Raw genomic sequence first — 24,117 nt, 5'->3', positions numbered from 1 at the left:
AAAGTTTAATCCTGTTTTCCCATCCTCCTTTTTCCCATTTAATTCCACTTTCCACTATTTAATTCCACTTTCCACTATTTAATTCCACTTTCCACTATTTAATTCCACTATTTTTTCTGTTATGATCACAGATTCATGGCTTCTTTGTCATAAGGAGTGCCACTTGCAGCTGAAATCATAGCAAGCAGACTGAGATTGCCCAGAGCATGTAGCAAAGGTGTTTATCAAGCAAATGCAGATGAAGGTCATATTTACCCTAGTTTTCTTTTAGGACCTGTGTCCATGTAAAACATCCCCCCGCCTCAGTCTTGTTTTTCAGGTTTTTGTTTCATGGTGCTCAGACTCAATATATTAGTCCAGACAGACTTGTGGCAGAAGATTCCCCATGCAGCCTTGTTCCTTCTAGTTACCCAGCAGCTCCCTGGTGTAGCAGGAGAGGACAAGTACCTCTCAGCTTGTGTCATCACCGCTTCGCTTGAGCAAAGTCATCACCCTTTGTTTGAGCAAAAGCTGTCAGTTCCTTGTGAGCTGGGGAGAAAGCAGGCTTGCTTTCTCCAATAGCCACTTCAGCAGTCAAGCATATCTTGACCCTCTCTGCCTGATTTTAAGCAGCACAACACCTGGGCACAGAGAGTCAGCTTACAGCATGAAACAACCCTCTTATCTGGGGTCCCAAGCCCAGCTGCATGGCAGCAACAAAACCTGCCTCTCCGTGGAAGTGGGAATGGCTGCAGAGGCACTCCCATGCCCACACAGACTTTGTCTCTAGGCATGTTGCCAAACCCACAGGAATTTATCTTAATGCAATATTGCCCTGGGCCTTGAGGGGCCATTGCAGGAAGCCCTTCCTCTGCCCAACCCTGTTCATTTGAATATAGTGCTCTCCTGAGAAGATGCTCATAAACACTGTAAAGTGTGCTTCACTCATCTTAAGTAATTCTTTTGAATGATTTTATATATGCCTGTCAGAAACCAAATGAGGAGGGAAATAGCAATTTTTTTACTAAAACACTTTTTTCTTTAGTAATCTCTAATGGTCCATTTGTTAGTTGTGTTTTATCATGCCACTTCTGGCAGTTTCTTTTATTTGCCATGGGTCCATTATACTGGGGTTTTACTGCTTTTAGGTAACAACAAAGAAAAACCATACGAAGAATCCCTGGTACACAGCAGGTTTCTTCATCACACACATGGCGGCAGACACACAGTGGTACGGCAGAAGGGTGATTGCCAGTGAGAACTGTGCAGGTCACAATGGCAGACAAGCAACTCCCAGACTCAATGACTGAATGGGTTGTGGGAAGGCAAAACCAACAGTTTCGTCACCAACCAGAACACCACACAAAAACAGAACTCCCTGCAGATGTCAGGGAAGATGGGCCAGAACTTACTGACTTAATGGCATAAATGCTTGCAAAACAGCACATACCCATTTTCTTAATTTGTGTAAATAAACTGTATTATTATATAGAAATTAATATTAATTTAGTATTCGTAAGTAAAACTACTGATGAGGTACTATTAAAATGGTCCATAAACTGCAGATTATTGCTCCACAGTGAGGCCAGATGTTTGGAAATATGGCCTCTCACAATGGGATGTGTTACTGTGTTGTATGGATTTCATGCTTTCATCTTCCTCTTTTTTGTGCTTCATGGCTGTCACTGATAATGCCATTTTGCAGCTAGCTTATCACACTTGCATCCCAAAGAACCTGCAGTGGACTGAAAGGGAATATTTCCATTAGTTGCCATCTCTTGGAGCATAATGCTTTTTAGGATGGTAAGAGGAGGTCCACATTCATAGGATTTTGCATGCTGCAAGTGCTGTTGAACTCAGTCCTCTGTTGTGTTAGGCAACACAAAGTAGGTGTACATCACAGACAGGATTTGTCTGTGACTGCCTATGCCACATGCCCTCTGCGGACCTCAAAAAGCTTCCTGGCACGGCCTAAGGATCATATGAGCTATTTATACAGTCACAGAGTACTGTCCTGGATCCAAGAGATACAGCAGTATCAGGTGATCACAAAAACAGATCACACTTCATTGTACAGAGCAGAAAGAGCACCAGTATCTCTCCACAAATATGTCTTGAAGGGAGAACTGTCTTCTGAATCCAGTCTGAAGTTTGATGTTAGATCTCACTGTGTTGTGCCAGAGGCATCCACATCAATGGAAGGCTCATGCCATAAGAAGTCTTCTCATGACTGTGGTCAGTTACAGGAGTGGTGTTGTGGAATGGTAACATACTTCACATTTGTCTTTTAAAATAAAATTTAAATAATACGCAGTTTGGTGTGAATTTGTAAATAAACCATTAAATCGTTCATGAGCTAGTAATTCATGCTTTCTTGAACCTAATACAATGGCAGTTTTTGCCTTTACTGTACAAAGGATTGTGAAGAGACAACAGTCCATAAATGCAGCACACTAAAAGCCACTCATTGGTGCTCACATTTGCCTGAGCTTGTTTCTTCCAGAAATCTGAACAGTTAACTCATTTCTTGTCCTCTCTTGGGCACATCATTCCCACGACTACATGTCATGGGAAAATACACAGTGCTTTGAGTGCCTCCTTCAAAGCATACTAGAGAACACTTGTTTTTTGTGCCAGCAATCATGAAGGATTCCCTGGGCTGACAGGGCAGGAACCACATCTGACCTCTGCCAGAGTATGTTCCTCATATGAAGGACCACGTATTTTAATTTTCCTGTCCAAGGTCTCAGCTGAGATACCACCCACGCGAGGACTGTTTCCGCTCTCTTTACAGGTGAATAAGATGCAGAGCTCATACACTGCTTTGAGAGCGGTTCTCTTTGTTCGAGCAGAGTGCCAGCTACCGAGGCGGCCCACAGAACCGCGGGGCACGGGGCAGCAGCAGGACAGCGGCGGCTGCAGAGGGACAGTGCCTGCCCTGCAGTGGCACCTGGTGGCCCCGCAGGACACCTGCACCCGCGGCGCAGCCAGCAGCGCTCCTCGCCCGCGGGGTTTGCGGGGACTCTCTGCTGCTCCTGGCGGGGCGTGCTGTTAAATATTGATATTGATTCTGAGGATGCGGCTGGCTGAGGCATCATGGATGTGAATCCAGGCTAATCGACACAGGATGTATTGACCGTGAAATGCATCCGCAGGGCTGAGTCAGTCCCGTCATCTCTCAAGGTTATCTTGCCCCATCTGCTACTGCGTGTCTGGGACAACTTTACAGTCAGTCCTGCTGCTGTCTGGGACATTGGGATGCTGATGCACAGTACAGCATTTTGGGTACCCACAGCTGTCCCTAGTACATGTGGCACATCCCATCTCTCCAAATTAGGCAATCTCCACCCATTCACCCCAGATATCCTTCATGCACCACTGTTGCCATCCAGCCCATGTCAAGGCAGATCTCAGGGCTCCCTCTGAGGACAGCAGGACATATCAGGGGACACATCTGCAGGTGACATCTAGTGCTTGGTCCCCTTTCAGAAGAAGTCAGTTTCTGAAAACTGGACTTTTAAAGTGGCAGAGTATTCAGATAATTGCAGGTGTTGAATTAGTTAGTCTCTTTTCCAAAGACATCCCTAGCAAAGGATACTTCAGCAGGACACCTGTCTGAGTCTGCCAAGAGCCTAGAAAGAAATGCTGACAAGGAAAATGTCCTCTGGCATCTTAGCCATACATTCAGTCATGAGCAGGGAAAACACCATCAGGGCTGAGCACTTTCATAGAATTGAGAAACACCTCTCTGATGGCTTTTGCCCAGAGCACAGGTAGGAGTACTATCAAACAGCTGCTTGTGAAAAGGTAGAGCAGGGACAGTACAGCCTCTGGCTGCACTCCATTGATGCTGTAGTGCACTTCAAAGGCAAAATACAGCCTAGAAGGCTGAAGAGAAAAGGAGTCACACACACACCTTAATCTGGCTTGAGAGAGCTGTACCTGATTCTCCACAAGCGGAAACATTTCTATAGTCTTGCAGCTTTCTATAGCACCTAAATCACTGCTGCTGCTCTTGTAGTGCTCACTAGCATTTCCTGAGTTGATTTCTGGCCCAGAAAACTAATCTTTTCCTCTAGAGCCCTAAAGTCGGGTTGGAGGCATGCCTTTGGAAGGTGGGAAAGGGGATGCTGGAACTGCTGCAGCATGTGGTCATATATACACCCCAGTAACCCCACTTGATAAGACTGGGTGGCTCTGTAGTCACCACCATCCTCCCACAATGCCACCAAGCATTTCCATTATCTACCGTCTTCTGTGTCCTGGAGCTCTCCCCAACTCCCACACTGTGGGCTGGCTTTTCCGGCATTAAGCCTTTACCATGGATTTACATTTATGCTATTCTGATGATGTACAGCAACTCCTGAGTAGCATTACATTACATTATGCTTAGTATAAGCCCCTTTGCAATGCCCCAGTTGTATAAAGAAGATCCAGTGACTCCTTTCCCTCATGGCTGGTTCTACATCACCAGGTTATTGGACAAATTTGCTCTTGGATGAAGCTTTAATTAGTTTTGATTAGCAATTCTAGAGCAAATGACACAACATGGGTCACAACAGCAAAACTAAGTTTTGTATTTGTGAGAATAAAGTAACACTATGTCCAGAGGTGTGTATGCCATCTCCCACTCAGTGTGGGGATCGGGTAGCAGCAACTTCCACCAAACCTGAGAGTTCTGAGAGTTCTTCCTACAGCGCAAGAAAAGTCCAACCATTATCTTAAAAAAGGATTCTTAAAAACCCAATAATAATAGTAAACCATGTAGACATCATCTTCCATCATCTCTGAGCAGAAAAAGCTTCAAAAAGAAGAGGTTTTGTTCTCAAGTGCTTGCATCTATTTGCTTATTTCACAACCTACAAGTACATTTAGGTCATTTCTATAATGGCATTTCCTATCCACCATAAGAAGCACTCTTTTGGACACATTGATCTTCTGCAGGAGGCTGAGGAGGGGCCAGGAGCAGGGGCTATCAATTCAAATGCTCCACAGAAAGGGGGCAGAGACGCACTCTTCTCTGACCCACAGGAAGGCTGCTCAACAAAACTAGGCTTTGAAGACACAGCCTCAAACTGCACCAGAAGAGGCTGAGGTTGGAGATAAGGAGGAATTTCTTCATAGAAAGGGTGAATAGATATTGGAATGGGCTGCCCAGGGATGTAGTGAATCATTGTTCCTGGAGGTGTTTATGAAAAGACTGGACATGGCACTGGGTGCCATGGTGTGGTTGACAGGGTGGTGTTTAGTCAAAGGTCAGACTTTATGAACTCAGAGATCTTTCTCAACATATTGGTTGGAACTTCCTGGCTCTGTGATTCTGTAAAAGTGTAGTCCCTCTGTCACCTCTGTCACCCACTACCCTGTGAGTCACTCAAAACCAACAGTGACAGTCAAGATGTCCCTGTGGCTGTAGCCTACTGCCTGGATTCCTGGCCACATTTTGACTGTGGGCTTTGATTTTAATCATCAGACCAGACAGTCCAATTCTGACTTCTCAGACAGGAGAAAAAAATTTATTTAATTCTAAGATGAAGTATTTTGGGGCACTGAAGGGTCCCAGAATCTAAATCTAATTCCATTATTACTGGGTTTTTGTGTGTACTGCTCTCACCCCCAGAATTAATCATCTTGGGGCTTTGTGGTCTTTGTACAAAACATATGGCATGGAGAGAAAGGATGCATTTTTGCTGACTCTGGGAAAATGGTAAATAACCAAATGTATATGTCAGGAACAGGGAGTAATAGCTTCAAATGCAAACAACTGTTAGCAGCACATTTTAGTGCATTAATAATTTACATTCCACAGAAAGTTTAACTTATGCAAAGTGAGAGTTTTGTGGTGTAGTTAAATAAAGGCATACATGATTCTGGAGATAACAAATCTATAGCGAGCCTGTGACTGCCAGGACTCTTGGTTCCATCACAGTTTTTCCAAATAGCTTGCACAGTGTCTTTCTCAACACACCTAACTGGACTCTTACTGAGTCTGGTCTCATCCATATTAAAAAAAAAAAAAAAAAAAGTCTTTTGAAGCCTATCCAGGCTAAAGAAATACCCAGAATGTCTAAATGTGCATTCAGCACACCAAAATATTTAGAAAGGTTGCCAACAAAAGGGAAAAAACATACAATTACCTTCCAAACCTCATGACTCTGAACCTGTAATAACTGATGCAATGTCTCTCAAGCTGCTGCAGATCCAGCCCTACTTCAAGGACTCCCACAGCCAGTATCCACTGGAAGCCTGAGGACATCCCACCATCCAGCAGACACATGCTAGCAGGCCAGAAGGAGATGGCTTCTCTGCAGCACTGAAAAGGAGACTGACAAAGCTCCCAAACTGTCCTGGAGCTTGCAACAAAAACCATAAAACACGAATGCTTTCCTTAGGCTTCCCCAAACATGCTGATTGCAACATGTTTCAGCCTACTGCTCCACTCACTCCTCCCAGGCCAGGGAGCCATGCAACTGCATTTCTGCATACCCAGGAGACCCACAGCCCAGAAAGGTTATTCTCTGTTGCAAACCACCAGAAAGGAACATGCAGCCTCTTCCCAGACTCCTGCCCCACACCTGAGCCAAAGGATAAACCTTCTGGCTAAGTCTCTTGATTGTGCTTTTCCCAGACTCTCACTTCATTCCAGGTTTGGGATGGAGAGCAGATGAGGTTGAAGGAAAAGGCAATAGGTAACTTAGTGGGTGTGTTTAGTTTTGGGATTGGGAAAGCAAAATGAACTCGGTTCCATGGACTTGATGGTGCCCAAACTTAATGTTTCAGAAGAAAAATCCTGGGTTTAAGAAGACCAATTATAGAAATGTTTTTCATTCTACTTTGCCTTGCAACCTTAAGCAATCTTCAGGTCAGTTGTTTTTTTTTTCCAGCAGAATATATGTGCATATATTAAACAAGACTGATTTCAAGACATTTGATTGATCAGATTCAAAATAACATCTCTACACCCTATCTTCTTCCAAGGCCGTAAAGAGATCAGCAAATGGCTGCATGTTTTTAATAATTTATTCCTTAACCCTGAGTTCAGAAAACTAACTAAAAACAAGGTCTGCACATGAGGCTTCAATACGTGTGATTTAAAAACACTTAGGGGGAATGTCAGCCAGCAGGAAACAGCAGCATATGTCCATACCACCCCACTCTACCTAGCCTTCTATCTCTTGTGCCCTGCAAGACGTGCACCTGAGAAGGGAAGCTCACGAGCTCTCTCTCTGCATTAATTACAGAGCCTGGCTTTAACCCTGCTCTGGTTTGTGAACAGCCCCCACAGAGCTGTGCAGCACAGCACTGCAGTGTCAGTCATATGAGACCTCCCCACTGTCACCTCATGCATACGCAGCAGCGACACACTTCTACAGAAGCACAAAGCCACCCTCATTGTATTTCATCTCAGGCTGACGCCGTGCTGCTGACAAAACAGAGCATCACGTGCTCTGCAAACATGCACTACCACCATCGAAATCTTTGCTTTTCTTTAATGTCTGCCACAAGCAAGCATTCGGCTTTGTTTCTCTGTAAATGCTGCATGAGGGAGGAAAGCTGGGATTTGACCTCTGAAGAGCACAATGCACAGTTGTGCGCCCACAACATAAGATCAAGGTTTGTCTTGCACTGAAATGAACACAGTTAAAGTTGTCCTCATGTTTTTTAATTACTTCTTCAGTCTTCAGCTTGCTGTTCATTTTCTAGGGCAAGTACTCCATTGTGCCTTTAATGTATACCAAGCACAGCAATCTCATATGATCTGCTGTGTTAAGACCCCCACTCCACTAGGCCCTTCCAAAGTGTTGGCTAGTGTCAGTGTTACGGAGATTTTTGAAAAGCTAAGAAATATGAAAATTTGAACCAATATGGGAAAATCAGGTCAACAGATCAGAGTTCGGAGGAGGAAAGAAATTGTAAACCTCAATTCTGTGCATACTTGGGATCAAAGCAATATGGCAAGAGAGCCCCATCACTGGAGTGCTGCTGAAGGGCATGGAGGGACTGTAGGCATGGAGGGACTGTAGGTGATGGGCAGCCCAGCTGCACAGCACTCTGCCATGAAACAGGGCACTGTTAAGGATTCATGGATAATGACCAGGGGTCGCCAAACACAATGGATAGCAGAGGGGCATCTACTGCAGACAACCCCAACAAGAGGTGAAGCAACCCTTAGGAAATTGGAGGAAGCTTCACGATGGCAAGGCCAGGTGCTCCAAATGACATTCCCCACTAGCTGCAGCTTCTGGAAGGGCCCTGTGCTGGGCTACAAAAAATCCACTGAAAGTGGAGCCAACTGGGCAGTGTCTCCACTGTGTGTCTTTCCTGTGGGGTGCACCACAGGCAAGACACACAGAGCAGGGGTGTGGTGGAGGGCAGGGTCAGCGACAGCCCAGCAGTCACCCAGCAGGTGTGCAGCAACACAACAGATGAAGATTGAGACAGAAGAACTGGGAACAGGTACAGGCATGGCAAAGCACAGCCCAGACAGGGACTTGGGACCTCAACAGGTAGATCAGGGGAGGGCCCAGGTAAGGCTTCTCCCAGCTCTTTCTCACGCTCAGCTGTCTCCCTGCAGCCTGACTCCAGATACCACTGCACTAACTCAGACCTCGCCTCAAGCACAGGCAGCCATAACCCAAGAAAGACAAGTTTGAGGTTCAGGCCTCCAACAGTGAAAATGAAGAAATGTCAGCAAATGTTTGCAGTGAAAAAACTTGTGTTTTGTTTTCTTACACAACCAGACGTCACAAGGACAGGTGGTACAGGTATATCAGAGGGAGCTGGTAAAAGGCAGAGGCTGGATGTAGAGAGAGTAGTAGGAAGGATAAAAGCAGTCTTGATTCTTACAATTTTCCTCAGGGAAAAGGAGAAGGACCATCTCTAAGGCTAACATCCAGTGCCACCTCCTGCCCCAGACTTTCCCAGTCCCACCAGGGAGATGCTGCAGATTTCTGAGACACCTCCAAGTTAAATGCAGGCATCTTCTGAAGGGGTCTTGAAGTTTTGTACTTCAAATGCAAGGGTCACTGTGGGCTCAGAGGCCACAAATATTTATGACTCCAGGGGTAGCTGACAGGTATGGGTTCAGCGGAATAAAAGCAAACCCAAAGGAACTGTCTTTGTCATGTCAATATGCCACACCAGAGGAAATCAGGGCATCTTGTTACCACCATGTAAGAGGTTGGGAAGCATGCACTTCATACAGAATCAGATGTTCATACAGAATCAGCTCTCATTTTTGGAAGTACGGAGTTTTTTTCAACTATTTTGCTATTGTCCTTCTAGGGCAAAAAAGAAAGGACTGTACTATCTGTGTCTATCAAAAAAACTGCATCCCTCTGTTGTCTGGAATTACAAACCTGTACGTGGCAGAAAAGCTAGCAAATCTGCTAAATAAAAAATTCTGCTTATTCCTTCTCAGAGCAGTAGAGATCAACCTAGAATTCATGATGGTCAGTCTTTCTCACACTTGATAAGTCTGCACAAATTCTTGCCATAAGTCTCCCAGAGTGATATTCACAAGCCCGCCACCCAGCACAAGGAGAAAGATTCTAGAAGGTGATTAAAAAATGAAGAGGCCAAATGGAGATTGCTCTGAACTAGCCTGTGGGACTCAAGAGTTTTACTCTGTAAAAAGAATGCACTCTCCAGGCAACTGCTCTGGAGATTCATCTTTCTACTGTATACAGCAATGGATCAACATGTTACTTCTTCTGAAACACAGGCTGCTGACCACTTGAAATATCAGAATGTGGGTCACAATCCTTCTTTCCCTCACACTCCACCAAATTAAAATGAAGGATAATAAAACACTAAAAATTGAGATTAATATGTCTTATATCTTTGGATTGTATCCATCTACCAGACTGTTCAAGATGGTCAGGATCTGAGAGATTCCACCATGAAAACAAATTTAAAAATCCAATTGTGCAGTTCCTGAGGACTTTAGACAGCATGGCTTGAGATTTTTGGCTAAGGGGACAGCAGAAGATCACAAAACAAAACAAAACAAAATAAAAAATAACAACAAAAAGTAGTCCTTCATGTTTCTTTATCATCCTGGGAGGTGAAACAGACTTTCACACCAACAGATAGGCATTCAGCAGTTCCCTTTGCAAAAGTTTTGAGATTAACGTTCAGCTTTCAGCCCGGATCTAGGAAACTCTGTCAGTCACTTTAGTTAATGTCACTTTCCTGAAGAACTTCATTTGTGGAGTCTAGTTATCATTTGCACTGCAGACCACTGGGGAAAGTGTTTAAGATATGCCCAACAGATGCTGTGCGTCACAACAGCAAAACACTAGTGGTGAGAAATTTCAGTGGGAATATTTTGCTTCATCAAAACTAAATATATTCTCACAGAAACAATGACTGATACTAATGACCAACACTCTGTTGTTCATAGCCACAAAATTCATCTTTCCTTTGACAGACTTAAAAGTAATTAAAAATTCACCAGCTATTTGTTGACAAAATTTCTGGTGAGGAACTTTTCCAGGGTAAGTAAATTTCACAGCTGAATTTCTTGGTGTAAATGCTATTCACATCTTTCTCCATTGTCACTATTTGGCTACCCCTTCATGAAACAGAAGCGTGTTTGACAGAAATTTTAAAATAGCCTGGTGCAATGAACAATTCCATGGAAATTTCATACAGGTGAAAATCTGCCTTTCCGGTAATGTAAAGAACTCCAGATTAGTAACTCCATTTGCCTGTGTCATCATATGTGTATGAATGGGTGTCACTCATCTGAATGGCTTCACACAGTTACTGCCATTTTGCAGATCCTGTGAAAATTTACTCCTCCACAGACTGAGGTTGAAAGAACTTGGAAAGAAAACTGCAACACTCTAAATACCAGGCAAAGGTGTGTCTTTTGGCAAGTGATGACTAATATCACCAAGTTTTATTCTTTGTCAGATTAAGTAATTTAAGGTTTTGTGTGTTAAAACAGGAAGACTACCTACTTCTCCTTGGGCCTACTGAAGACTTCAGCACCAACAGACTCTATATTATCTCTGCCCTTTTAATCACACAATTTCATGTGATTACATGACACAAATACTACTATCAGAATACAAATACATCATCAGAAAGGCAAGAAGGTAAGTCAGATCTAAACCAACCCTATTTCTGGGGAGTAGAGATACTCATGTACTCTGCTTATTTTTAGCAGAAGATGGTGGGTAAATCTGAGCCAACACGTTTTCATTCAATCTGTCCCCGGACACTAACAGATGGTGCTTCCTCGTGCCAACCACTAATGTACGTTACATTGGCACTCAGTGTCAGGACACAAAGCCCGCCAAGTCCCTGCTTAAATCTGCTGATGCCAGGAAATTTGATAATAAACAGCTAGCCAGGGACACAGTCCCAAGTTTTTAGTCTACCTCCAAAGCAGCACAGAAGCTGTACCTGTGCAATGGTGTCAGCTGCTCTGCACCTTGTGGCTATCAATAGAGCAAAGGAGGGTCCTGGACTGGGGAAAAAGGGGCCTTGAGACTGAGCAGGTATGTATCTAAAGTTGGAGGGAGAGACATCTGCTTCAGGATAATTAGCTGTGTACTTAAATCTGGGCTTTGAGAATCCTGACAATCAGGACCTTAATGTTCAAACATTTGAGCAAATGACAATTAATAGAAATAATTCTAAATATAAATATATGCACATATATGTGCATATATTACGTGGCAGAATGATTTGACTGTTTAGCATTTCTCGGTGCCCCTTGAGCACTGAACATACTAAATTCAGCCTCACGGGTCTACTTCCCATGGCTACTGATCCTAAATTATAAGGTCATCCGAAAAAGAAAATTCCACAGAACTCCTCTGAGGCTCTCACTCTGTTTTACAGGTCTGTTGTGTTTATTCTTTGAATACAAGCATCCAAAATTCTTCAGCTGTAAAATTCTTGTTCCTTTCCACCAGGTGCCTCAGTGCCCAGGCTTCTTTCTTGGATTGCTCAAAGCTTGGTATCCACATCTTTTGGAGAGAAATCCAGCCAGGGTTTGACGATGAGAACCAGAATGCCTCTGGTTTGGGGCAGCTCAGATGATTAACCTGAGCCTCCCACTTCTGGGGTAACCATCCCTGGCGACAAAGACAAATAAAAGGGGTTATTCAGGAACCCAGGCAAACAGAGAAGGAAAGTGCTATGCCATTAGCAGGCTGTCAAATCACGTCAGTTACACTTTTCTTCCCACTGCAGGCTCTACCCATGTCCCTGTAGGTCTCCCCTAAGCGCCTGGGACAAGATCAGTCATGCTGACGAGTCATGCATCTGAGTCTCAGATAAGGTTTGGCTGCAAATGAACAGCACCAACCCACACAAAATGAAATTACAAGACAAGGAGTAATATTTTCATCATTATATTCTGTTTTCATCTTAAATATGCACACACTTACCGAGATTGTTTTTCTAAGGGAAAAAAACAAGCCATGATGGGCACTGAGGCACCTGGTGGAAAGGAACAAGAATTTTACAGCTGAAGAATTTTGGATGCTTGTATTCAAAGAATAAACACAACAGACCTGTAAAACAGAGTGAGAGCCTCAGAGGAGTTCTGTGGAATTTTCTTTTTCGGATGACCTTATAATTTAGGATCAGTAGCCATGGGAAGTAGACCCGTGAGGCTGAATTTAGTATGTTCAGTGCTCAAGGGGCACCGAGAAATGCTAAACAGTCAAATCATTCTGCCACGTAATATATGCACATATATGTGCATATATTACGTGGCAGAATGATTTGACTGTTTAGCATTTCTCGGTGCCCCTTGAGCACTGAACATACTAAATTCAGCCTCACGGGTCTACTTCCCATGGCTACTGATCCTAAATTATAAGGTCATCCGAAAAAGAAAATTCCACAGAACTCCTCTGAGGCTCTCACTCTGTTTTACAGGTCTGTTGTGTTTATTCTTTGAATACAAGCATCCAAAATTCTTCAGCTGTAAAATTCTTGTTCCTTTCCACCAGGTGCCTCAGTGCCCAGGCTTCTTTCTTGGATTGCTCAAAGCTTGGTATCCACATCTTTTGGAGAGAAATCCAGCCAGGGTTTGACGATGAGAACCAGAATGCCTCTGGTTTGGGGCAGCTCAGATGATTAACCTGAGCCTCCCACTTCTGGGGTAACCATCCCTGGCGACAAAGACAAATAAAAGGGGTTATTCAGGAACCCAGGCAAACAGAGAAGGAAAGTGCTATGCCATTAGCAGGCTGTCAAATCACGTCAGTTACACTTTTCTTCCCACTGCAGGCTCTACCCATGTCCCTGTAGAAGGTCTCCCCTAAGCGTCTGGGACAAGATCAGTCATGCTGACGAGTCATGCATCTGAGTCTCAGATAAGGTTTGGCTGCAAATGAACAGCACCAACCCACACAAAATGAAATTACAAGACAAGGAGTAATATTTTCTTCATTATATTCTGTTTTCATCTTAAATATGCACACACTTACCGAGATTGTTTTTCTAAGGGAAAAAAACAAGCCATGAATCTCGCCAGGAGAGTAAACTGGTCTTCATAATTTTATTGACTAGAGAGCCACAAAACACAGGGAAAGAATATCTGTGTCTGTTCTCTACCTTTCCATGGCTGCATTCCTAACTCAGAGAGAATATATGTCCAGGTTTGCACCAGACTCAAACAGCAAAGTTTACTTGCCAGTTTGTAATTCTCATCACTTCAGCTCACCTTAATAACTTCAGAAGTTTTCTCCATCTCCCTTCTACTGGCTGACCATTTAATGTATTGCTCAGATGGTGATCAGCTGAAATACAGCTTCTCACAAACACACAACCTGGTTCAGAAACTGTTCCAGTGTTTAGTCACCACAGACAATGGCATGTGAATTTATCCACACATATACAGAACCTGACAGTCATACAGTGCTTACGACAGATCAGAAGACAGGGATCTCTAGTTCAGTTCCCTCTTCCAAACAGGTGCAATCATATATAATTGCCTAGGGCAAAACTGAGTTTAGTCTTAAAATACCTCCAAGGACAGAGATCCCACAACCTTTCTGGGCAACCTCTTTACAGATGTTCCAGGTCATCTGAAGAAGGTCAACATGTTAGGCTACTTTCTAGAGCATGAAAAAAATCTCCTCCCTGAACAACTCATGCCTTTAGCTGAAAACGACCACCAGCTCAGTGGTCAATGTCATGTGCTCACACACTGCACTGCAGCACTGTGAGGAACACATGTTCTTGACACCTATTTACGTGAGGATGCACAACCCAATGGAACTGGGATATCGCAGCCATCAGCTAGCCAGAAATCTGGTAACCAAACTTCCCAAGACAAACCTGACCCTAATGCCATTTTAAAGCCTCTCTGAGAAACAAACACAAATTCACACATACCTTTTCTTTCCGTCTGATGTTTTCCCACACTCTGTTACAAACCATGCACTCAAAGGTGTCAATGTAATTGTCCTGGGTGATATCTTGCACTCCCCACTTGCGTTCCTTCATTGTTCTAAGCAGTCTTGGGTTGGAAATGTCCCCTTTCAGTTTCCACTGTAGGTAGGACTCATATTCTTCATCATTGGTATCCAGTGTTTTGATATAGTGGGCTAGATCCCGAGGGTGTGAAAAACTGGATACCAGGATTGCACTCTTGTTACTAGGAAGCCAGTCTACAATGCTGGGAGACCCAAAGTACACTGGCACCACTCCCAACTTCAGCGGCCGCCAGAGTTTTTCAGTGATGTAATCTTCACAGATAGCATTTTCAAAAGCAAGAATGAACTTGTACTGTGCCAGTATTTTTAAGAAATTTCCATCATCCATGGCAGCTGGATTTCTGAGATGCTGGGGGAGGTCTCTGTTATGCAAACATTCCCCATAAGAGTCTACTTCAATGTGGCACATCAGCTCACGCACATAGCTGTCCCGGTCAGAAGGGGGGTTGCAGTCAGACTGCACGTACACAAGGGGTGCAAGCCTTTTCCTCAGGCTGTTTTTCATCTGCAGGGGGATCATGAACCTCAATGACTTCAGGACCTCTACACCCTCAAGATACTGTGTGGTCAGTGGCAGGTGAGAGTGGCGGCTAAATGTTGCAGTATGGTTGAATAAGGTGATGGCTGCTTCATGGAATAGTTTGTAGTTGTTTTTTGGTGACTCTTCATGGAAAAGGGCCCAGTCATGATATTCTTTACGAGGGAGAGGTAAACTGTCTATACTGAAGTCAGTACCTAGACAAAAGCAAACAAAAAGCAAGTGTTCATCCTGATCATCTGTCATGTGACACTAACTACAATGGCACAGAAGTCTAGTTTTAATTTAGCATCAGCGCTACAACCATCACATTTCTGACACTATAAGGCAGTTATTTCAAAGAATGCAATTAATGCAAAGGCACAAGAGCATAATGACAGATAAAACTGAATTTCATAGCAGAAGAACCTAGAGAAGTGGGATCAGTAATTAATATTGAAGTGGTTTCCTTTCATGTCATATTAGTTTAAAGGCCTCTCATGTCAAAGGATCACTAGGAATTCCATATTTTAATGCACTGAAATGAGACTAGTAAGATGTCTAATAATCCCCTGGTTCTCTAAACAGGGGAACAGATGGCATTTCCTCTGCGATGTGAGGAAAATGGTTACCACAGAACTCAATTTGGTTCTAGTAATAAAACAACTAAATGGATGCTGAAATCCTGGACAGGATTAAGGAGAAAAAAATAATTACTTCAAGTTTTGAAAAGACATCGTACCGTAGAGACTTAGGAAGCCAAACTATTAAATTTTCAACGAGAAAATTAAGAGATTATGTATCACAGCTGCCTATCAGATACATAAAGAAGTAGCTTCTGGCAGAAGACAGCTCCTCAAAGTAATGCCAATAGTAGAAGAATACTAATGTCTAAACTCTAAAAACAGACAACTGCAGAAACTGGGAAAACTGTGGTTGAAGCCTTAGGACAAACCCAGATGACTTTTCTCAAAGGCTGGTCTGTACAAAACTAAGTTGAAATACCAGTTCATTAATGCACTGCTTGCTCTCCCTTCATAACTACTGCACTACACTCTTACGACCAGCCTTACTGGAGATTAAATGCAAACTTGCCCCATTTCTGTCAAGATACTTCCTCACTGTGCTAGAAGCGTATCTGTTCTCTACTTAAGTAAAGGCACTGAACATACAAAACTTTCAGCTAATATTGCCAAGCAAGAGAGGTTCAAAAACTGAAACTAACACTGAAGAGCTGGTTTAGAAAATATCACAAATTCTTATCTTCAGATAAACTAACATATTTGGCAGCCTAACCTTTGTGTAGCAAACTCCATGGATGATTGCATCTAGGACAATTGGGAATACAAGGTCTTAAACAAGTTGTGTTCAAGCCAACTAAGGGGAATGGCCAGTAAGCAGTAGATTCTGTGGAGGTAGGGTAATGCTTTCTCCATGCCAGTTTCCCTCTTTCACCATAAGACAGTGGGCTATGGACCACAAACAACCACAAAGCATCTCAACTCTTACCAGGAACTCTCCATCAGAAGACTGCACATGCACATGCCTTGTACTGTTGCATCAGACACAAAAAATTCCCACCCTGGGAAGCGATCTAGGTGTTCCCATGCCAATTTAAATGTATACAACCCAGCACACTCTGTTTTGCAGGCCCCTACCCTCAGTGAATGAAGACTGCAACCATCACTCCTATCATAGACATCAAAATTGCAATGATCAAGAATCACCACTGGATCCATCAGAGATGGATCTTCACTATCTACTTCCTTTTATTCCTTCCTCTTCTTTTTCTCTTTCTTTTTCTTACATATTTTCTTCATGATATTTTTATACTTTTATGGGAAAGACTCAGAAGAGCCACTGCAATTAAACAGTTTTGAAATAAATCTGGCTGATATATACACACACCAGTCATGCAGAGTTGTTTCATTCTAATTCACCCAAGGCATCTATTAACAGGAACCTCAGTTACCATCCCTCAGAGGTGGGTCATAACACAATCTCACTCACACTTGTAACTTTTCACTCTCCATTCTGCCCCTGACCTCAAACCACTGATGGGAAAAAGAAGGGGGTGCTAGCAGAAGTTTTACACAGAATACTGATCTAAAAATGAAGATATAAAGATTTTTTTAAATGCCCAGTGGTGCTTGCAGCTGTATTAGCCTACCAAAGTGACTCCAAGGACAACTTTATAAAACTAATATGAGACTTCATTACTGCAGCAGAGATAGAAGTTAGCTGTCAGTAATATAAAAATCTCCTATAGAAAAAGATCCTTCAGGAGCATCAGGTGGAGATTTTTAAGGCCACTAAACACTGACCTTCTGTCTTCTACTCAGGTCCTAAGTCCTCAGCACTAAAAGGATGAAAGGGTATGCCACTCAATGAAAAATGCTATTTGCTTCTTCTGTTTTTGATGTGTTATCTTGTTTTTGATGTATTTTGTGACAGAAGAAGGTGACAAAAACTGAAACTTAATCAAATTCTCGTGGAAAAAATCATAAAGTCTGTCTGGCTTTGAAAACACTTTGTTTTAGGTGATGCAAAGAGAAGTAACAGTGCATACCTACAATAATGAAATGCTGTGGATTGAAATCACAGCACTGCAGCTTGGTCTCTTACAAGTGTGCTCCCTCTTTCAGGTAGTATTGCAGGGAAAAGGGGGTGGAAACACAGGTAAGAATGAGAGAAAGACAAAAAGGCGACACGTAAAACTTACCAGACTAGGGGACAGTTAAGCCAGGCAAAGAGACACATAAAGAAAAATGCACTATAAAATCATAGAATCTCAGAATCATTTATGTTGGAAAACACCTCCAAGATTATCAAGTCCAACCTTTGACCAATCACCACATTGTCAACTAGACCATGGCACTTAATTCCATAACCAGTTTTTTACTGAACAACCCCAGGGATGGTGACTCCACTATCACCCTGGGCAAGCCATTCCAATGTTTAACAACCTTTTCCATGAAAAAATTGCTCCTGATGTCCAACCTGAACATCCCCTTGGTTCAGCTTGAGGCTGTGTCCTCTCATCCTGGTTGCTGGTTGCCTGGGAGAAGAGACCAACCCTAGAGCCTCTTGTCAGGGAGTTGTAGACAGTGATGATGTCACCCCTATGCCTCCTCTTCTCCAGGCTGAACAATCCCACCTCCCACAGCCATCCTCACTGGACTCTTCTCCAGACCCTTCCTCAGCTTTGATGCCCTTCTCTAGGCATGCTGCAGCATCTCAGTGTCTTTCTTGAAATAAAGGGCCCAAAACTGGCCACAGTACAGATCAGAGCGCATCAGAATGACTGAATTTAATACAACACTTAATCAATCTCAGTCCAGCAAGAAGACAAAAAGGATTAAAGGAAGATAACATCAGCATACCCTCTACCCCATGAGATGAAGGAAATAAGGAAGCCTATGATGGAATAGAAAAAAGCACCACTAGACTAGAACTATGAGCAATTTCACTTTCTAACTATTAACTGGAAATCTTAGATATGCAGAAGAGAAATATATATGCTGCTAGGAGAAGTTATGCATTTTAGAAGACATCTTCCATTCAGAAGTCATATTCCAAGGACTCAGTGCACCAGTACAGAACAACTGGACATCCTTCTCTCTTAGGAACAACACCCCTGAGGCCCTGACAGATCCAGCTCATGCTAAATACTATATTCTATGAATTACGTGACACTAAAAAAGGTGGAGTTGGGAATCTCTCCCAAAAGCAGAAACAAAGTCCAGCAAGGGGAGGCCACATTTCCTTTCAAAACAAAAGACAGCGACACTTAACAAAGTCATCACCTACACTAAGGGGCTCCCCAGGCCAGGGCAGTGAGTTGGGACAAGCTGCAGAAAAATTGGTGTTCCTAACAAAGCAGTTGTGCTGGGAAACATCTACACCCTGTATTTTTGCACAGTGCTTTTCTTAACCTTTGGATCATTCTTCTCTTGACTAGCTTACTGACCAAGTACTGAGAAAATTATCGCATTTCCTTTGGAAGGTGAAACTGTGCTCTGATCCAGCCTTAGCATGGAAATTCAGATATTCAAGTTTTCACCCAGCAGGCTCTTTAGAGGGAAAATATGCAAAAGTAAAATATACCTTTTTGCAGACTCACAGCTCACTGCATCATGGCAGGGGGGAGAGGGGGAGAGAAAGAGAGAACAACTCTGTTTTGGCATTGTGAGGTCATTTACTGTGGTTTAAAAATAAGTAACAATTTTGCATATTTTGACACTTGTCTTTACAAAGTTCATAGCCAGCATCTCTATAAAAAGAAAAAAAAAAAAAAGCTACAGGGAGAGTCTTATGTATAAGGGAGAGTCTTATGTATATAGCCCAGTATAAATTGTATTTTAAAAATGTGAGAATAAACTATGTCCAGAAGCCTGCTAAAATGAAGAGTAACAATCCTGCTAATACTGAAAAAGACAAATGAAACTACTACCAGAGAACAAAATCACCAGACTTTACAGCTTTCCTGTGATGCATTCCAGCTTTCTTTGTCTCTAATTGGGTCAGTTTCTCACTCCTTTGCTGTTATTCCTTTGCTTTCATGCTTAACCACCATATTATCTGACAAAGCTGACCTACTTGGAGATCTAAAAAGATCAGTGACGAGAAGTTTTTGTTTGACTGCTAACAACAAAGTTTAAGGCCCTTCTTTCCAGTTCACCTGTATTCAGATTGAGTAAATGAGATTCAGTATCCTGATTTATTTTATTTCCAGACGAAATATCTGAACATACCAGTCAGAGAAAAGCATCTGAATTTATTTTTCCACTTAAAGCTCAGGTTTTCTTTCAAAAACAACTGTATGAGGCAAAAGAACAAAGTTGATGAAGTAAGGTCTACTTTTAAATGATGCATCTTTCATGCTCTGTAGACTCACTTTACAGTGTATGTAATGAGAAGTCCCTGGCAGAGCCAGAGCAGCTGAGAAGGTTGCACTAGCTGCTGCTCCCTGTATGGAATCAATAGGTTTCTTTCACTACATTCCATTTAGAGCCTGCTAGCAATTTTTTGGCACATGAGGCAGGGGAGTTGCACTGTTACCAGAGAGTGCATTATTTTTAGACAAAAGACTTGCACAAGTGCAACAAATGCCTTGCAGAACCTCTGCTAGGGGTGACAAGCCAGAAGACTGGAAAAAGTCGGCTTGATCTCAGACTGTCTTTAAATGTCTTGGCAATGACATGAAATTGTCTTTTCTTCCATGAACAGGGAGTACATGTGATTGGAAAGCAGCATGAGACAAGGCATCAGTCATATCACAGATAGTGCGTGGTCACTTTTCAGAGTGAGTTTCACGCTTAAAAGAGTTTCACTCTTTTACAGAGCAGTGGTAATGGCATTCAGCACCAGGCAAAGCTCAACCCAATGAGCTGCATAAATCTCCTGTTCTAAGTCATTGCCACCTAAAATATTTAATCTCTATGGGGAAAGAACTAAGTGGGACGAAAAGCGACTTTGAAAACAAATAGATTCTTACCATAGAACAGAAATGCTCTTGTCATCTGATTGTGCTGGTAGGTCTTGTTTATAGTAAAGAAGCAAACATCCTCTCCACACTGACTGAATCTCCCTGTCTCTCCAGTCAGGGGAGACCACCAGAGCAGGATCGGATAGTGATTTACATCGGACTCTGTCTTGAAGCTGCTGTGAAGTTCCTGCTTCTTCAACTGAAAAGCCTGTCTCTCCCCAGGCTTTAATGGGCTGCCGTGTAAACTGGAGATTATTGACACCTTATTCTCTGAATTGCCCAGTTCGGTTATAACCTTCAGGGAAATAAACATACATATCACAACACATCACTGTCATTAGCCAGGACATCTACTTGCAAACCAGAATTGAAGTATCAAGCACTAAGTCAGTATGTTAAATTTCTGTCAGTCAAATTGGATGCATTTCACTGACTGAAGACATCAGGTCATCTTATATCAGAACAGCAAAAGCTTTAATTTGAAATTGTAAGGAGAAGGCAGCAAATACATTTCTGTACTGAGATATGGCCACATCATGTGTGACTTAACAACTTAACTTCTGCTTTCTCCCTGGAAAATGCATAGGGCAGTAAACAGCCCTTCAGTAGCCAGGTTTCTTCTGAAAATTAGCTGTTAAAAACCCATTAGGTTTTCCAGGATCCAGCCTTGTCCCCCAGCCTGATGAGTTCAAACATGTGAAAAGAGGAGGCAATGCTGCATAGAGGCAACACAACACTGCATGGTATGTTGCAACATTGCTGAAAAACTCCACCAGGAGCTAAGGATGTATACAAGAAAGGTATTCTCTGAGTTATGTCACTACCAGAGTCAGCTATCACCACAAGGCCAACACTGCTAACAGAGTAACTCCTGGTGAAGCACAGACTAGTATGGAAATGTCTGTTGCCTCACTCATCTGACAGAATTGTGTCCTGCTTTGACAGCAATCTCATACACACCCCACCCCCTTGCCCCTGTACCTGGAGTGTCAGCACAAGGAAAAAGGCAGCTGCAAAGCAGAAGCAAGATGCCCAAAGTATCTTCCTCCTCATCCTAATCATGCTGCACTACCAGGCCTGCCAGGGCAGTTACATCTAGGCATTAGGAAGGTCACTTGTCCAAAGTCTTCACTCTTTGCTGCTGGGCTTTCCCACTATATCCTTATTGCTCTTCATGGTTACTGCTGCTGAAAAAGAGTAGAGCATCAACACAGACAGTTCCTTCAAACTCAGTGGTCAGTTCCATGTCTACCCATAGCCTTCTGTAGGTGCCAGAGCCACATTTTCAGCCAGGTATCCAGAAAGCAGCCTGCACAAGACAGCACTCTTGCTCACAAAGTCCCAAGCACCTACTCCCCCTGAAGACATCCTGGACATCCTCCCATCCTTGTAGCCAGTGTAAGGAATGCTGATGGCGCTGGCTCAGTATACTGTGAGGGCCGCTGCTTTCATGAGCTTCAGATGTCAAGCTGTGCTGCTTTTCAGCAGATTCACAAACAGGGAACCAACGAGAGATTTTCCTTCCCTGGGCAATCTCTGAAAATGCTCCTGAAAAAGGCACACAAATACCTGGCCTTGGACTTGCTGCATTTCAGTCTTCTGCGACTTCACAAACATAAAGAACACTCACAGAATATGCTCTATGTCCAATGCATAGAGAAAGTAACCACACAATACATACACAAACTCTGTCCACACCTAAACCTAATTCATTTAACAAGTTACCCTTTCTCAGTAATCTGCACCTGTGTTGGTCTCCCTCTCTTCAAATAACTTTCCCTTCCCCAGTGCGTTTTTTAGCTTTCAGAGTACCCTACTGGTTTTTTGCATGATGGATGTTTCTGTACAAAAATCCCAACTCCTGGAAACAGGAGAAGTTGTAAAATTCCAGCCATGTCTTGAAAAATAAAAATAAAGGATGGTAGAAAGATAGGACTGTAGCACTCCACACAGAGATGTAAAGTTTGAAAATGTGGGTGTTCTGAAAACTCAGATATATAACAATGAAATTTATGTTGGTTTTCCTGCCAGCTTTCCCCCCATGTGGATCCCAATCACAAAGTTCTAAAGTCCTGGCAAAGAGGGGTGGCTCCCAAACCTACTGCCTGCTGCAGTACTATCACAGTGGTGCTGACAGCTAGAGGAAAAAAATATTCTTTTTCTGCTTCCACTGACACATGAGTTCATCCCTTTCCCTCAAACATCAGAAAGGCCTCTTTAGCAAAAGCTGACATGAAACCCTGCTGTGCAATTCTGCTCTGCACAGGCCAGCTGCTTTTGAAGGTCTGTGGGGGTGTGAAAGTGCATGACTGCCAGTTAAGAGCTTCTCAGATCAGGAGGATTTTCCATAAAGCCTCTGCACCTTCTGTGCCTCCTGCAGTACAGCCAAAAAGCGGCACCAGGAAGGGAAGGGGATGAATTCTGCCCACTGCTGTGTTGGCATAGCTGGAGCTGGACAGTGCTTTTAACACCATATATCTTACCAGGACAGTGCATGGCAAAAAGCAAGATTCTGATGATCCACTGAATACTGCCCTAACCCCCGCCCTGGTAAACAGCAGTAGTAATTGCCACATTTTCAGATCCTAGAGGGGGAACTGACCACAGCATGGGTGCACTCCACCTATTAACCCAGGGTATCACTGAGCCATGGCTTCATTTTTGTATCTGCGGTGCCCAGCATGCAATACCTCTGCCGAGCACGGCGGTGTGCGCTAGGACTGGGCCAGGCAGGGCTCTGTCCCGTCCCAGCGCCACTGGCAAGGATGACCTTGCAACGCTTTCCCACCTATGTCAGGCTGAGCGGAGGCCCTGAGGACTTGAGGGACGAAGGATAAATCACCACCCCAGGCTGCCCTGCGGGAGCAGCAGCTCCCTGCAAATCCTTCCAAACTTCCTGCCAGCTCTCCCTGCCGCCTCTCCCTCCAGCTCTGTGTCGCCGCAATTCTATGGACTCAGCATCCCAGCCGGGGTTTTTCCTGCTCTCCGAAACGCTGCCCCTTCCCGAGGCTGTGCGCATCCCGCAGCCCCGGCCCTGCTCCCGCCGTGGGTCGGGCATCGTCCGGCCGGGCGCCCGCCGCCGTACTCACCCCGAGACACTCGCTCCCGCCTCACCGCCAGCGTCCCCCTCCGGCCGCATCCGAGGGGGTTTGGGGTGTTTTGCAGCTTTTTTTTAACTTTCAGGCAGTGCACCTACTTGGAGCGCGGAGGGGCGGCGGGCGGGGGCGGTGCGGACGCGCGCCTCCCTCCGCCCGCCGCGGGGGCGGGGAAGGGGTCGGCTCTGCCCGGGGCCCCCGAGGCCTGCGCTGGGAGCGCGGAGGACTAATCGCCGTGAGGCCGCCATCACTTCCACCCCGCCCGACCGGTCTTCTGCAAACCCTCACTGCAAGACCTCACCCAATTCCCAAAAATAAATCCGCCCCTGACACTGATTCCTACAGCCGTTTGCATAATAGCGCGCTTTGCGGTTTTGTGGGGGTTTTGACAACAGTGCCGGTGCTATCCTGACGGAGACTTTACATTGCCAGCATGAGGCCGGGGGCAGTCAGAGAGAGAAATGCGTCACGGCAGCTGGGAAGCCGCGAGGAGCAGGGAGAGCCGGCCCGCGCTCGCCCAGGGGACGCGTCCCTCGTCCCTCTGGCTGAGGCCCTGCCTTGCTTCCAGCC

The 24,117-nt window shown here is 44.1% G+C and overlaps 1 protein-coding gene across 2 annotated transcripts; it reads right to left on the bottom strand.

Annotated features, from left to right (window-relative positions):
- Positions 1 to 12,870: 12,870 nt before the first annotated feature.
- Positions 12,871 to 23,789, bottom strand: FUT10 (fucosyltransferase 10). Of its 2 annotated transcripts, none has more exons than XM_039724150.1 (5): positions 23,542 to 23,789; positions 21,434 to 21,639; positions 20,462 to 20,747; positions 14,347 to 15,182; positions 12,871 to 13,118 (listed from the first exon to the last, which is right to left on the bottom strand). In XM_039724150.1, exons 2-5 carry the CDS (start codon positions 21,512 to 21,514, stop codon positions 12,894 to 12,896), a joined length of 1,428 nt encoding a protein of 475 aa, XP_039580084.1. In that variant the 5' UTR covers positions 21,515 to 21,639; positions 23,542 to 23,789; the 3' UTR covers positions 12,871 to 12,893. The 2 variants fall into 2 exon arrangements, with proteins under 2 accessions (XP_039580084.1, XP_039580083.1); XM_039724149.1 differs by having other exon boundaries at positions 21,434 to 21,636; positions 23,542 to 23,788.
- Positions 23,790 to 24,117: the final 328 nt, after the last annotated feature.

The sequence above is a fragment of the Passer montanus genome, unplaced genomic scaffold (genome assembly GCF_014805655.1).
Source record: "Passer montanus isolate IOZ18808 unplaced genomic scaffold, ASM1480565v1 scaffold52, whole genome shotgun sequence".
In the NCBI taxonomy this organism is placed as follows: Eukaryota; Metazoa; Chordata; class Aves; order Passeriformes; family Passeridae; genus Passer; species Passer montanus.
Note: the sequence above shows the minus strand (reverse complement) of the source record. Positions and strands in the feature narration are given on the sequence as shown.